Raw genomic sequence first — 14,850 nt, forward strand, 5'->3', positions numbered from 1 at the left:
CTCAAGACCAACAAGATGTGTTAAATGATGAATTAGATGGGGTGGATGTGGATATTCCAGATAATGAAAGTGGGGCTGACCCGATTCCTATACCCAAAGTTGCGAGCAATACAGTGGGCACTACACAATCAATAAAGTCTAGCCATGTTCAAGATGATGAAACAGATTTTTATAAAGGAATGTCATTCAAGAACAAGGAAGAACTAGCCACTTGGTTGAAACTTGCTTGCTTGAAGAAAGATTTTAGAATCAAGAAGGTGATTAATTCGCATCGCGTATTGCTTCGTATGTGTACATCCGAGTGCAAGTGGTGGTTGAGGGTCGTGAAGCTTTTAAATTCGACGCATTTTGTATCGTAACCTACATAAAGCATCACACATGTGGTTCGAGTACATTACGAGCCATAATCCACACACTACTTTGCGAAAGTCATTGGTGAATACTAAAGATAAGTTTCTTACGGTAAAAGCCCATCTACAAAAGATATGAGTCAATCAATCCGTACAGATTTGGGTTGTAAGGTAAGTTATTGGAAGGTCTGGAAGGGCATGGAGATTGCAAAGACTTTGACAAGGGGGACACATGAGCACAGGTATGCGGTGCTTGATGCGAACCGTTATATGCTTCGTTCTGCAAATCCAGGAAGTAAGACGGCATTGAGGGTTGATGAAAATGGGAAGTTCAAGTACTTTTTTGTAGCCTATAAGGCTTGGATGCTTGGTTTTGCTCAAATGAAAAAAGTCATAGCTGTCGATGGGACATTCTTAAGGAGCAAGTACGAAGGAGTGTTGTTGTCAGCAATCGCACAAGATATGAAGAATCATATTTTTCCAGTGGCATTTTGTGTAGTGGACAAGGAGTGTGATGCTTCGTACAAATATTTTTTTGAACAAATGAGAAGCTATATAGAGGATACCCCTGAGTTGTGCATAATTTCTGATATACATCCAAGTATCAAAAAGGCGATTTCAATTGTCTTCCCTACATGTCATTATGGTTTTTGCATGAGGCACCTAGGGGAAAATCTGAGAACCACCTTTCATAATGGGGCAGTTGTATCTCAATTTTATAAAGCAGCAAAAGCGTACAATATTGATGTCTTCAATGACCATTTCAATCAAATCAGAGATTTGGTTCCTAGGGTCGCCGAACATCTTAAACGTGCTGGATTCCACAGATGGAGCAGGGCATTCTGCCTCGGAAATAGGTATTTGCACATTTCTGTTTCCAACAAGTAACGTATCTGCTGCAACTAATAGGTAACTTATTGCAAGTATATTGTACTTGTTGTGATTTTTGACACAGCTGAGCCTCAGCCACATGTTCCAACACTAATATGTTTATTTTGTCAGGTATAATTTTATGACGACAAACGCTGCTGAGTCGGTGAACTCAATGTTCAATGTTGAAAGAGAATTTCCCATTACTGCTCTATTTGATTCCATAAACAGGAGGTTTACTGAGAAATTTCATGAGAGGCGTATGGAGTTCATCGACTCACCAACCATCTTTGTTCCCTTAATGGAAAAAAAATATCAAAATTTGTCAACTTGGGTAATAAGTTATTGGCCCATCAAATTGCCAACTACAAGTTCGAAGCTCATCGGCCACGATTCGGGCTACGCAACCGCCGATTCGTTAAGAAGATCTTGTACTTGTAGAGTTTTTGACACGGACAAAATACCTTGCCCACATGCTATGGCGCGCTTTCGAGTCCAATATAGTGAAGACTTTGGAAGGCGAATTTATGACTACTCATCTCCATATTATAGGGTGGAGAATTATATAATTGCATACTGTGAGGAAATGAATCCCGTGCCTTCTGAAGAATCTTGGGAAGTTCCTATAGAGATTTTAAAGAGAGAAATACCTCCTTCACATGTTAATCCGAGCAAACCGGGAAGAAAACGGACAAAGAGGAGGCATGGAATCGGGGAATCACTTGCAACGAGGAAAAACAAATGCTCCATATGCAAAACAGCTGGCCATAAAAAAACTACATGCCCAAACCGAATTATTCTCTAGTTGTTAAATTTGCAATGTCTTGTAATAATTACTATTGTTTGTGTTCGTGAAATTGGATTTTATGACATTTTTATGTTGTTTCTGTTAGTAAAATTGGTTTAAATGATATGTTGATCTTAATCAAATCACTAATGTATGTTATGTGGTTTTGCAATTTCTGAACAGTTTCCACTAAGTAAAAATTATATTGCAACAACTGTGTAACTTGTTGGGATTTTGCCGACCAAAGAATCGAACTTGTCATAAAGACCTAACTTAACTTGGTTTTCCAACAAGTGACATGACTTGTTACAAAGAAGTTCCTATAGTGTTTTGAGTTTTTACAACAAATGGAATGAGTTGTTGCAGAAAAGTCCTTAACTTGTTTCATCCAACAAACGGAATGAGTTGTTTATCCAATAAGTGATATGACTTGTTCAACAAGCCTATGTTACTCACAGAGATATATGTACTTATTGCTGTGAAAGTTATGCAATCGTCGCAACAGATTATGCAATTCTTTGCCGCAATTATGTACTTGTTGCAACATGTTATCTAGAATCTGCGTAACAGATTATGCAATTGTTTAAAATAGATATGTAATTGTTGCAACGTATCATGAAATTGTTTTTAACAACTAGATATAAGTCACATATGTTTGGTTATTAACAGAGGGAACCAATGATATTTAGTGTTAAACAAAGGGAATCAATGATATTTAGTGATCAATATATTTATCTACTAACATCCTTAATGGATTAGATGGTAATTTCATTGATTTGATGGGAAATTCTACTCGTATACTTCCCAAATCGAGCGATCGTTAGTGTAATTTGATGAGAACTACTTGACTCACCCATATTTAGGTTTAAACAACGAAAACCAATGATATTTATTGTTTACTAATGTTCCTAACCAATTTGATGGTATTCTGAGTCAGGACATACTTCCCAAATCGAGCGATCGTTGGTGTAATTTGATGAGAACTACTTGATTCACCCATATTTAGGTGTAAACAATGAAAACCAATGATACTTATTGTTTACTAAATGTTCCTAACCAATTTGATGGTATTCTGAGTCAGGACATATGATCAACTACGCGTATACTTCCCAAATCGAACGATCGTTGGTGTAATTTGATGAGAACTACTTGATTCACCCATATTTAGGTGTAAACAACGAAAACCAATGATATTTATTGTTTACTAAATGTTCCTAACCAATTTGATGGTATTCTGAGTCAGGACATACGATCAACTAAGCGTATACATCCCAAATCGAGTGATCATTGGTGTAATTTGATGAGAACTACTTGATTCACTCATATTTAGGTGTAAACAACGAAAACCAATGATATTTATTGTTTACTAAATGTGAAGCTTTTAAACAGGTTACTCATCCGTTATAGCGTGATAATGCACTTGTTGCAACATATTATGAACTTGTTGCAACAACTCACTCATCTATTCTTCGGTACAGATTACAAACTTGTTGCAACGATGGGTTAGTTGTTGCAATTTCTTCAACAATTGAAAGATTTGTTGCAACAACCGACTCATCCGTCGCAAATGTATCACAAACTTGTTGCAACATTATCAACTTGTTGCAACTTCTAAAACAACGTTAGATTTATCACAACAACTAACCCATATGTTGCAACAACTGAACCATCTGTTACAACAAATTTACATCTTGTTGCAACAACTGATTCATCTGTTGCAACAGATGGGTTAGTCGTTGCAACTTCTTCAACAACAGTTAGATTTGTCGCAACAACTGACCCATATGTTGCAACAACTGAACCATCTGTTGCAACAGATTACCAACTTGTTGCAACAACTTACTCATCCGTTGCAACATATTAAAAACTTGTTGCAACAGATGGGTCAGTTGTTGCAACTTCTTCAACAGCTATTAGATTTTGTGACTTATTTAAAACTACTGAAACCACTGAACATAATGTATTGAACACAACTTAAATAATGAACACCTAATATATACTTAACAAAATGTCTTCGAAAAGTACTGAACACCTAATATATACTTAAATTACATAATGTCATAAAAAAAACTCCTAATATATACTTAAATTGTTCAATGTGCCACATTTTGGCTCCAAAAAACGCAAAATCAATGAACTGTTTATCAACCCATCTTAGGGCTCCAACACCTTTTCAATGACACCTAATGCCCATCTCCATTACATCCTCCCTACAAAGTTGTCGCTGATTAGACTTTCGGATTTTGTCACAGTTGTGCCGGTAAGCAAAGCCTCCATAAAAGCAATTGACCACGAACCACATGCCCTACTAGTGACATTGCGGGGGAGATTCTGTAGCCTATTGAATTCCCACGATTTGGAGTAACTTTGGCAGAAAGCGTGCGAACATTCCACTCAAGGTAATAATCACCACAATTCCATTACCGGCTCCGAAACAAAAGAAATCGATTCTTCGGGAGACAGAACGTTGCAAATATACACATTTACCACTCCCTCTTCAATCATGAACTCGAGAGTGACAAAATATGTGACATTAATATTCATCATCACACTAGCCCACCCCCTTGAACCCATCAATCAATCATGTCGGTACGCATTCTTTGGGCACAAAGGTGACAAGGCATGGCATCTCCAACTCTCTTATTGTTGGGACAAGCCATGGGTTCACAAACTACAATAAGAAAGTAGATATATCATAATGGTGCTAAATCATAAAAAACAAAACCAATTTAAATAAGTTATCAGGTTGTTGCAAAAGGTTACACATCTATTGGACAATGTCCAACAAATAGGTAACTTGTTGCAACAGGCATCTCATATGTTGGAAATTTTCCAACAGATGGGTAACTTGTTCCAAAGAGGGTTTGCTCATCTCAGATATTGTACAATGCATTAGTAATTTGTTGTAAATGTAGACATTGTACTTGTTGTAAAACTTTATCAGAATGAGTCAAGTTATCAAATTAGCAAATAAATTGATATGTTGCAATGTACTGTGTACTTGTTTGAAATCGTCCACTAGATTGTCAACTTGTTGCAAAGAAGGTTTATCATCTCATTGACATTTTCCAACGTATAGGTAACTTGTCAGTAAAGAAGTTACTCATCCGTTGTAAAAAACTAGTTGCATATTATAATGCATTCATCTGTTGGGTAACTTGTTGCAACAAAGTTAATTATCATTGACATTGTCCAACAAACATGCATAACTTGTTGCAAATGTTACGTGTTGTTGCGCATTATAAAAGTTGTTGCAACACCTAGTCATCTCATTGTGGTTCTAATGCTTACATGCTTCTTGTGGGTTGAAAAGGTCAACACTCAATTTTGTGTTGTTCCTGGCAAACGAGCCATCTAAGAATTCTTTGATAGGTAACTTCTTCGGAGTATTCCTTAACTTGATGTCTGAGGTGAGGAATGGCTTCAAATGCCCAAGCCTAGAAAAAAAAATGCCATCAAAAATCAAAATAGTGATTGAAATAATAATAATAAAAAAAAGGTAAAACGTTGAAGAAAATTTACCATGAAAGCCTAAGGAAGCCATATAGGTTTTGGTCTTCCCCCGTTGGCTTCAAATCCTTCATCAAATATTCAACAGTCAAGCTAAAGCTTTGAAAACCCCAGGCATAGTTGTTGAAAGCATCAAAGTCCTCAGCAAGTTTAATCAATCCAAGCGGTATATTGTAGTTTACCTCTCTTGCCCAAAGAACACTGTGCACAAACCAAACTAAGCACAAGGCTCTCCTTGTGCTTTTTTGATAAAGTTTTGGACTCCAAATCTTGCAACAATTTCTTTTGAGCGTAGCTCTTTCCCACTAAGTTTACCAAAGAGACATCATTCTTAGCTTGGAACCCTTTGCTTTCTGGTCGCTCGGGCATCCGGGCTGGATTGGTTAATACAACAGTAGGAAGAGGCTCACAAGGATAACATCTCAATTCGGTAACTATGGCAAACTCCTTCATGCCAAAGCAAACCGGTATGCCACAAAGAATTGATCCAAATCTCATCCTTTCTATCACAAATAATCTTACGCTTCAAAAGCTCTCAAACCATTGTCATTTGAAATCGGGCACCCGCATCTTCAGCAAATCTAACAGCCCAAAAGCAGCCTAGCCCTAAATAACTTCTCCAACCCCCGTCGGCCGAGAATGCCCCGGCGTGTCAAAGTTCCTTGCCCATGGTTGATCTAACCACAAAATCACCGGACAAATCCTTATTTCCATTCGGCATCGTCACGCCGTACTTTTCAATGCCTCGAAACTCGACGACCTCCTCAATCGAAGGTCTATCGGGATCCGTGGCAATACTAGAAGACTTAACAACATTGGTTATCCACATTATGTTTCCTTTTTCTTCTTAACTCGGCCAAGGTCTGATCTGTTGATTCTTCTTCTTCTTCATTACCATTTTCAGTTTCTGCATCTTCTTCACCTCCTTCATCCCCTTCATCTCCTTCTTCTTCATCTCCTTCAACATTTTCTTCATCTCCTTCAGCAGATTTTTCATTATCTTTTTCACTTTCTTCTCTAGTTTCTTTACTTTGTTCATTTTTATCACTTTCTTCTTCATGCCCACCGCAGGTTTCGTGGGTTTCCTCTCTTTCTCGAAGCCCCGCTTCACTAACTCTTTCCTCATTTGTTGATTGACAACAGCGCTCACAAGTTTATCTAATGGTGTTTGCACCTTAGCTCTTTTTTACTACTTTCTCCTCGCCTGGTTTCTCTTTTTAACCGGAGCCATTTTATCTACACACAGGAGATAGAAAAACAAGCTTTTTTAATTGGTTAGTGCAACATTCAAAGTAAAAGGAAAAGGAATACGTTGCAACAAAGAATCGCCAGCTTGTTGCATGCAACGCATTAAGAATATGTCGCAACAAAATATTTAAGCTATTGCACCAACTTATTACTTGTTGCGCCAATCTTAATTTGTCGGAAATAGAAAACAAGAAAGCAAAAACTTTTTAGCAACTATTTTGATTTTTTACAATGTTGTTAATATGCTACAACAATTGCTTCAAATACGCAAAACCTCAACAATTGTTTTGACTTTATCCAGCAGCTGTTGGATAAAATCAAAACTTTTCCTAAACCATAGCATGATAGCAACAAAAACATCTAAATTTAACTACAAAACATCTATATTTCACTACAAACACACAACCATCACAACTTAAACAAAATACACCAAATAGGATTTTTTTTTAACCATGCAACCTCAGCAGATGTTTGCAAATCACAAACAAGTATCGAATTTGTCAGAATAAAGAATAACAACAACAAAAACATTTAAATTTAACTACAAAACATCTATATTTCACTACAAACACACAAACATCACAAATCTCACTCACAACTTAAACAAAATACACCAAACCATGCAACCTCGCCACATGTTTGCAACTCACAAACAAGTGCCGAATTTGCCGCAACAGTAACCTCGCCTGTTGGAAAACATCAACAAAATTGCAAGCCTTTTTTTCGAAACAACAAGGAGAAAAAGAACAAACAAAGACAAAAAACCATAATTTCACAACCACAACCACTATTTACAAACTCACAAACCCCAACAAGTGCAACAAATACACGAAACTACAATAAAACAAACAACATTCAAGAAAAACCCATGCTCTTTTTCATCTTCTCTAACCAAAATCATCATTTTCACACTCCGATTTCAAAACCCTAACTTTTGAACCAAGTGAAAAAAAAAAAAAAAAAAAGGTTTACCTGAGAATGAATAGAGAAGCAACAGCAATGGAGAGAGAGAAATGAGCAAAGAATGTAAGAAAGAATGGAGAGAGGAACGAGCAAAGAACAATTATGGGTCGCTTTGGCGCTTTTTGGTGCAAAAGAAGAACGGAGAGAGACGAGACGAACCGCTTTTTTTTTTGAAATAAAATGAACAAGTAGTTGGGGTCACAAAGGGGGTTGGAAGTAGTTTTTGTATAACGCGCGTCGTACGTGCTTTGTAGATAATGCGTACGGGCTTTCATTTTGTAAAAGATTATGTTTTTAAAATTATAATTCAACCCCAATTTTAGTTAATCACATTTTTAAGCATAGTTAACACTATGGCCACAACTCATACCATTTCTAATTATAAGACTTTTTTGTGACCATAAGTTAAATCTTCCTTGTAGCTTCACGTCTTCCTTGTGTTGAGGGCTTTCTATGTTTTTTCTTTTGGTAAAAGGCCAAATATACCCCTGTATTTTGTATTATTAGCAACTTTATTCTGATTGTGAATTTGGATGGAAAACCCAAATCAAATTAAAAAAAATCACCCAATTGCTTCTCTGACCCACACCTGATTTCATATTCTTCTCCCACTTGGCTTAAACCCAAAGCCAATGGAGATCATGTTGGGGACTTTTTATTAGTAAGAGGGAAATCGGGGGAGATGAGTTTTTGTAGTACTGATCAGCTCGTTATTATGTGGGAAGAAAAGAAGGGTCCTTGGAATTGAAGGAAGCAATCCACTTGAAATTGAGCTATATTCCAAATCACACAATTTCACTTAGCCATTTCATCAAACACCTTCTTCACTTAATTAGCATACATGTTAAACCGAGGCAGTTTGCACATAAATGTGGGATCAAATCCAGCTTTGAAGCTCAAAGCAACAACAAAGGTATTTACAGAGAGTATAATCCTCTCACACATCCACGTGAATGCAAAGGTATTTACAGAGAGTATAATCCTCTCACACATCCACGTGAATGCAAAGACTATGTAATTGATATTGCTAATTAACTGTAAATCATAGCAATAACTAGTAATTGGTTTATTCACATGTTCATGCTCTACTTCATGCATAACAAAATCGAGTTAGACGTTCATTAGAAAATTCCAAGCTGGCACTTTTTAAGGTTGGCTCCGTATAACTGCTTCGAAAAAAATAATTTCGATAGCTTTACCTACCAATAAAGATCGTTTCTTTTGGATGTTGGAGGAACAAGGGGCTAGTCTCCTCTTCTCCTCTCTTTGTAGTAGTATTACCATTTAGGACTTGCATAGCGTCTTTTTACTTTGTTTTTTATTTGTTACATGTTGCTCTATTGGGTGTGTATCTTGCCACTCTATTGCCGATATATTTTCGTTTAACCTGTTTTTGGTACTGCATCGTTGATCCGAGGGTCACAAAGGTAGGGGTAACATTTGCGTACATCCTACCCTCCCCGGACCCCACTTGTGGCATTGTAACAACATGACGGATAAGCAAACATAATAGTGATTCTTCTGATCGGGCTTGTAAAGTTCAACAAGCAGTATGTGTTGGCTTTTGGAAAGATAAATATACATTATGCAACATTATTTCTCAATTGGTACAGATCCTTGCAGAACTTCACACAATTCTCCTTTCAGCTTGACTTGGTAGAAAAATCTGAAAAAACATTAGCGCTAAAACAACAGTTCCTAAGTAATCTTAGCCGCCTCTTGCAGCTTGAGTGCTTCCTTGAGACTTGTGATTATATCGCTCATTGATGGACGTTTGTTACCCTCGTCGTGCAGGCAGTTAATTGCAGTATTTACAAAAAGCTCAAAGCAGTCAGGTGATATTCTTCCAACCAAGCATGGGTGAATATAATTAGAAGTCAGAGTCATAGAACATGTTTTAATCCATTGGGCTAGACTGACCTGTCCCTGATCCTGCCATTGATCCAATGCTTCATTGGCACATAGCATTTCAAACAACACCAAGCCAAATGAGTATACGTATGATTTTTCTGTCAATCTTTCATCTCGTAAGTAGTCTGAATCCAAATATCCCATGCCATGAATTGCCCCCGCCTTATTGATCCCTTTTGTTTTTGACCAGCTAACTTCTGAAACTTTGGCTACCCAATTCTCGTCCAATAAAATATAGGAGGAGTCGAAAATGCAATGAAGAACTGTTATCTTCAGAATGGACCGAAGATAGTTCAAACCCTCTGCAGCGCCAATGCAGATCTCAAGCCTCTGCTTCCATGGGAGAGGATTCTTATCAAGGTCACGGAGATAATCATGTAGGGTCCCTCTAGCTGCATAATCATAGACAAGGATCATCTCCGCAGCATTTCTGCAAAACCCAATCACAGACACCATGTTGACATGGCTAGGCAAGGGACTCATTTCTGTTTTAGCTTGCAACTCACTAGCCATGTGAAGTCTTGACTCTGCAGTATGTGACCGTCTGATGGCAACACTTCGACCATTTATGAAGCCTACATATGCACTGTCAGCTCCTAGAAAACCTATTTTCAAACTCTCATGGAAATCTTTTGTAGCCTTTAGCATCTCATGGAGGGAGAAGCGGCGAAGTCCTTGTGGCTGTGTTGGTGAGGCTTTTGGCTTTGGTGGTGCTTTTGGAAAAAGGCCAAGAAAATCCCACCACCTTAGTGAAGCAATAGAAAGACTTTTCTCCTTAGATTTTACCTTTGTCCTTGAACTGGCACTCCTTTTTGCTATATCAACGCCATTACGACCCTCTTTGATGGATGCCCTATCTGCTTCAAGCTTTGACTGAGATGTTGATGTGTCATCAAATGAAATGATGCCATCAGCTGCACTCTGCTGAAAAACTAATGCTAATTCCAGGCTTTTCACCACTTTAGACATTGGAGGCCGTTCATGTGGATGATCATCCAAGCATTTCGCCGCAATTCCTACAAATGCCTTCAAACAAGTTGATGAGATAGGCCTTGCCAGATTCTGGTCAATAAGCTTATTAACTTCTCCTTCCTTGATGCATTGCTTGGCCCATCCTACAAGTCCGTGTTGTTCCTCAGGAAGTCTCATATCGACTGCCGGCCTTCCTGAGAGAACTTCAAAAAGTACTACTCCAAAAGCATACACATCAGTTTTCCATGTCAGTCTATTAGTCAGGTAGTACTCCGGATCGAGGTATCCAAATGTGCCTTTGACTTGTGTACTAACATGAGTAGCTGATTCATTTCCTCCCATTTTGGACAACCCAAAATCTGAAATCTTACTCCCCCAGTTTTCATCCAACAGAATGTTTGAGCTTTTGACATCGCGATGTATAACCCTATTTTGAGATGTATGAAGGAAATCCAATCCACGTGCAGCACCTATAGCAATTTTGAGCCGCTGTTCCCAAGACAGATAGGAGTCATCGTGACCCCTTCTGTCCATTTTGTATAGGTGGTCAGAAAGTGATCCTCGAGGCATGTAATCATAAACTAATGACATCTCATGACCTTCATTGCAGTAACCAATTAGGGATAGAAGGTGCTCATGGCGGAGCGTAGATAGCATTTTGATTTCGGTCCAAAACTCAATCTCCCCCTGGCTAGATCCTGATTTTAATCGCTTAACTGCTACAGTGGTATCTCCACCATCAATATTCCCTTTGTATACTGTGCCATATCCACCGCGTCCAATGACAAGCTGAGGATCAAAATTGTTGGTTGCTCTTACCATCTCATCCAGCGAGAACTGACGACACTGATGGTCTCTAGAAGATTGTCTATTGTTCATCTTTCCAGAGTTCATCTCTGAAAGACACCTAATGTAATAAACAGAGACATTGATCAAAGTGACTATCAATGTCAGTACAGTTGCAATTTTATTCTTTGTAGAAAACGGCACAGATTGCTCTGATTTCTCTGGTGTTGAACTGGTAACAGGATGCGCAGGGCTCACACTGCCAAGATTATTGTCAGGGTTGCTTATCTTGAATACTTCTAGCCCATTCAAGATGGCGCTACTATGGTTACTGATTGTAGCAAACTTTGGCTGCAAAACTATAGAAAGTTTATGCTTACCTTCCCTTCTATCACCCTCCATAATGGCAACATAGTCTCTGTATACAGAAATTCCATGTCCCCCACTCCATTTGATCACATCAGCTTCATCTTCAGCATTCTGATTGTTTATGACAATAGTGAAATTCCTTTCACCTTCATTTATCATCGCAGGTTCACTCACAAAAAGTGGAGCCAACAAGGTATCTGAATCCCAAATCAAGTGGAATGTTCCATGTGAGATTACAGACATTCGAATGGCAGTATGCACCCACTGACCTGGCCGTTTGGTAAACTTCTTTTGGTGCGATGTGAGTTGCTGAGGATGAATATCTGATTGCGATGGCTCTGTTGATCAAAAAGGCACCAACTTCTATCAGGTAAGTAGAGTCATCTTCCCAGTCCCGGAACATGGTTGCATCTTCCAAGGATGAAATAGAGTTTCCACCAACATTTACTCGCTGAATTGTCTCCAGTGCTGTGGTGTTGTCAATGTAGAATCTGTGCTTTTGTCCAACAACACGGACTCCCTGATCGCCATCTGGTGTGAAATACAGACCAGCAGGCATGGAAACAATCTCGATTGCATTGACAAAAGCATAAGTGTCTTCCAAAAAGCTTGGATTTCGAGATGGTACGAATGTTATGCTTAATGCTTCACTTTCATGTACATTGATGCAAAATTCCTTTTTGAAATAGTTTATGCCCAGAGCATCAGCAGCAAGTGTAGGGATGAAGTCACTGAGCAGGGTATGTTGATCGGTTTTTACTGTAAAAATGGCTTTGGACTTCTTGAAACCTTTGTATGAAGCTGGCTTGAAGTGCAGGCGTATGAACTTCTGCCCCGGTTTCACTGAAAACTGGTAGGTAAACTCATGGCGAGACGTTCGAGCTGACTTATAAGGAACTGGATCCATGCCAGCTGGGTGGGGGACTCTTGACTTTATAGATTTCCCCCTTAACTGTAGCAATGAAGAACTGAAACTTGCATCTCCAACCCATACTTGTCCATCAGGTGCAGGGGAATTGCCAGAAGCACCACATGAAATGGCAATGTTTTCATGAATGTTAGTGGCAGAGATGATCACTTGACGGATAAACATAAAGATTGAGAGAATGAATAGCTGAGAGAGCAACATGTTCAGTTGTGGCTGAAAGATGCACTGATTGTTCGAATGAGAAGTGGCACAATTAGACAACTTTGACATAGAATAGTTTCCGATCCAAGAAGTTGCCGCGTAGCTGGACATCAAAAGCCCATTATTACTCGGTCTAAAGTCAAAGCTCTTCACTTGAAGTCTTGGAGTAGGCCATGTGAAGTTATTTTTGTCACTTTGTTCTCTAAGAGAATAGTCAAAAAGCATCAGAAACTTCTTTAGTCCATCATTTCCTTTTCTAATTAATCATATCCTTCCGAGTAAAGGCTTACTGTTACAAGTGCTACCTAACTACCCTCCTATTCTAAAAGACCTCAGATGCAAATAATTTGAGCTAGTAATTTATATTAAACTCCATCAACGGGCCAGGAATATCCAAAGAAAAGTGGAGTCTGATGACCATTCAATCTTGCGCTCGTCGATGCTAATAGGAGCTTCACAACTGAGTTAACAATCAATCCTTTGCAAAAGTCTGCATGTAACTGCCATATATCATGTGACTTTCATTAGCCTAGTTGGCGATGTAACTATGGTGGCTTGAACTATATTGAATTCGACATTCCTGTTAGCATTTTTTGACATGTTCTGAAATTCACCTTTCCTAAGCTCTATTATAACTCCTTCATTGTTTCAACATATACAATGCAGATGCGGTTTAAGTCAGTTTTGTGTATGAACCAAATCAACTAAGTTGGTTTCCTTAGCGTATAAATATGAACATAAAACAAAAAAAAATGCTACAAGTTTTACCATATTGGATCCTTAAGCACGGAAGGGACTGAACTCTAACCTCTTGTAAGTTTACTAATAATTAGGTATGTTCATGGTTTGGTTAAAACCGAAACAAACTGTTTAAATAATTGACACTTTTTTGGGTTTGATTTTAAATTTTTAGATTGATAATATTTGGTTTGGTTTTATTAAAATAAAATAAAAAAGAAAACCGAATCAAAGCGACAAATTATATACATGATTTTATAATTATAAATACATAATATATTAAATTAGATCGAAATTACCATGAAATTCACGATGTTTAATCACATCTTTTTCTTCCATAAGGATTAGCCAATCTTTTTTATGTCATAGGAAGATAAAGGGGGAAATAACCTATATATACAGCCTATACATCTAGTTTGGAGCTGATGTAGCTCATTGTATCATTGGTGTATGATAATGTATATATTCTGTATAGCTATATATAAACATTAAATATACACTATTATACATTATATATACAGTGTATCATGATGTATATGTTCTGTATAACCAAGTATATAAATATGTATAAACAATGTATCCACACTGTTATACACAAAATCAAAGGTGAACTATGTTCTCTTCATCGATTTTTCAGTTGCTCTAATCGTGTTTGAACCAGTTCCAATTGCCACCAATTTATTTCGCTAATAGCTTTTCAGATGTGGAATAGCCCAAAGCTTCGAGACCCCCAACAATGGTGGCTTTAGATTTCTGAATTTTCATCCTCAATACTTGACCAAACCCAGCTCGATCGAGTTGCAATCGAACCCACACTTTATAATCGGCTTTGTTGAGCTATTTCCAACGAAATAAGAGAAAACTCATTCGATATTTGTTTTGGATCTGAGCAAACTCAAATTTTTCGAGGGATGCAAAAATGAGCTACACTTAAAAAGAAAAAGAAAGATAACCTCAAATTAGAGTTACTTTGAGTACCCATTGATATAACGGAAAAGGCTCAAATATGTCATCGAATTATCAAAAAAGGCTCATTACGCCGGATACGTGAATAGTTGATTAAAAAATCGCCACCATATCGCTACTATTTTGGTGATATATGACATTACTCACTAATAGAACTCTTCTACTACCTGATTTTGCCATGTGACATTATCTGAACCCTTCATTGTACGAGTAGCATATATGAGTCATTTCGTAGTTCAGTGGCATATTTG

General features: G+C 37.9%; 2 protein-coding genes across 2 annotated transcripts; one reads left to right on the forward strand and one right to left on the reverse strand.

Moving 5' to 3' along the window:
* Positions 1-548: 548 nt before the first annotated feature.
* On the forward strand, positions 549-2,025 carry LOC132032321 (uncharacterized). The gene is made up of 2 exons (XM_059421972.1): positions 549-1,207; positions 1,353-2,025. The coding sequence occupies exons 1-2, from the start codon at positions 549-551 to the stop codon at positions 2,023-2,025; spliced, it is 1,332 nt and encodes a 443-aa protein (XP_059277955.1).
* A 7,265-nt stretch (positions 2,026-9,290) lies between these two features.
* On the reverse strand, positions 9,291-13,041 carry LOC132032572 (putative receptor-like protein kinase At5g39000). The gene is given in 2 exon segments (XM_059422205.1): positions 9,291-11,935; positions 11,937-13,041. Coding segments are annotated over 2 exon segments (3,579 nt in total). The 5' UTR covers positions 13,007-13,041; the 3' UTR covers positions 9,291-9,426.
* Positions 13,042-14,850: the final 1,809 nt, after the last annotated feature.

Source organism: Lycium ferocissimum, chromosome 2, assembly GCF_029784015.1.
Source record: "Lycium ferocissimum isolate CSIRO_LF1 chromosome 2, AGI_CSIRO_Lferr_CH_V1, whole genome shotgun sequence".
NCBI lineage: Eukaryota > Viridiplantae > Streptophyta > Magnoliopsida > Solanales > Solanaceae > Lycium > Lycium ferocissimum.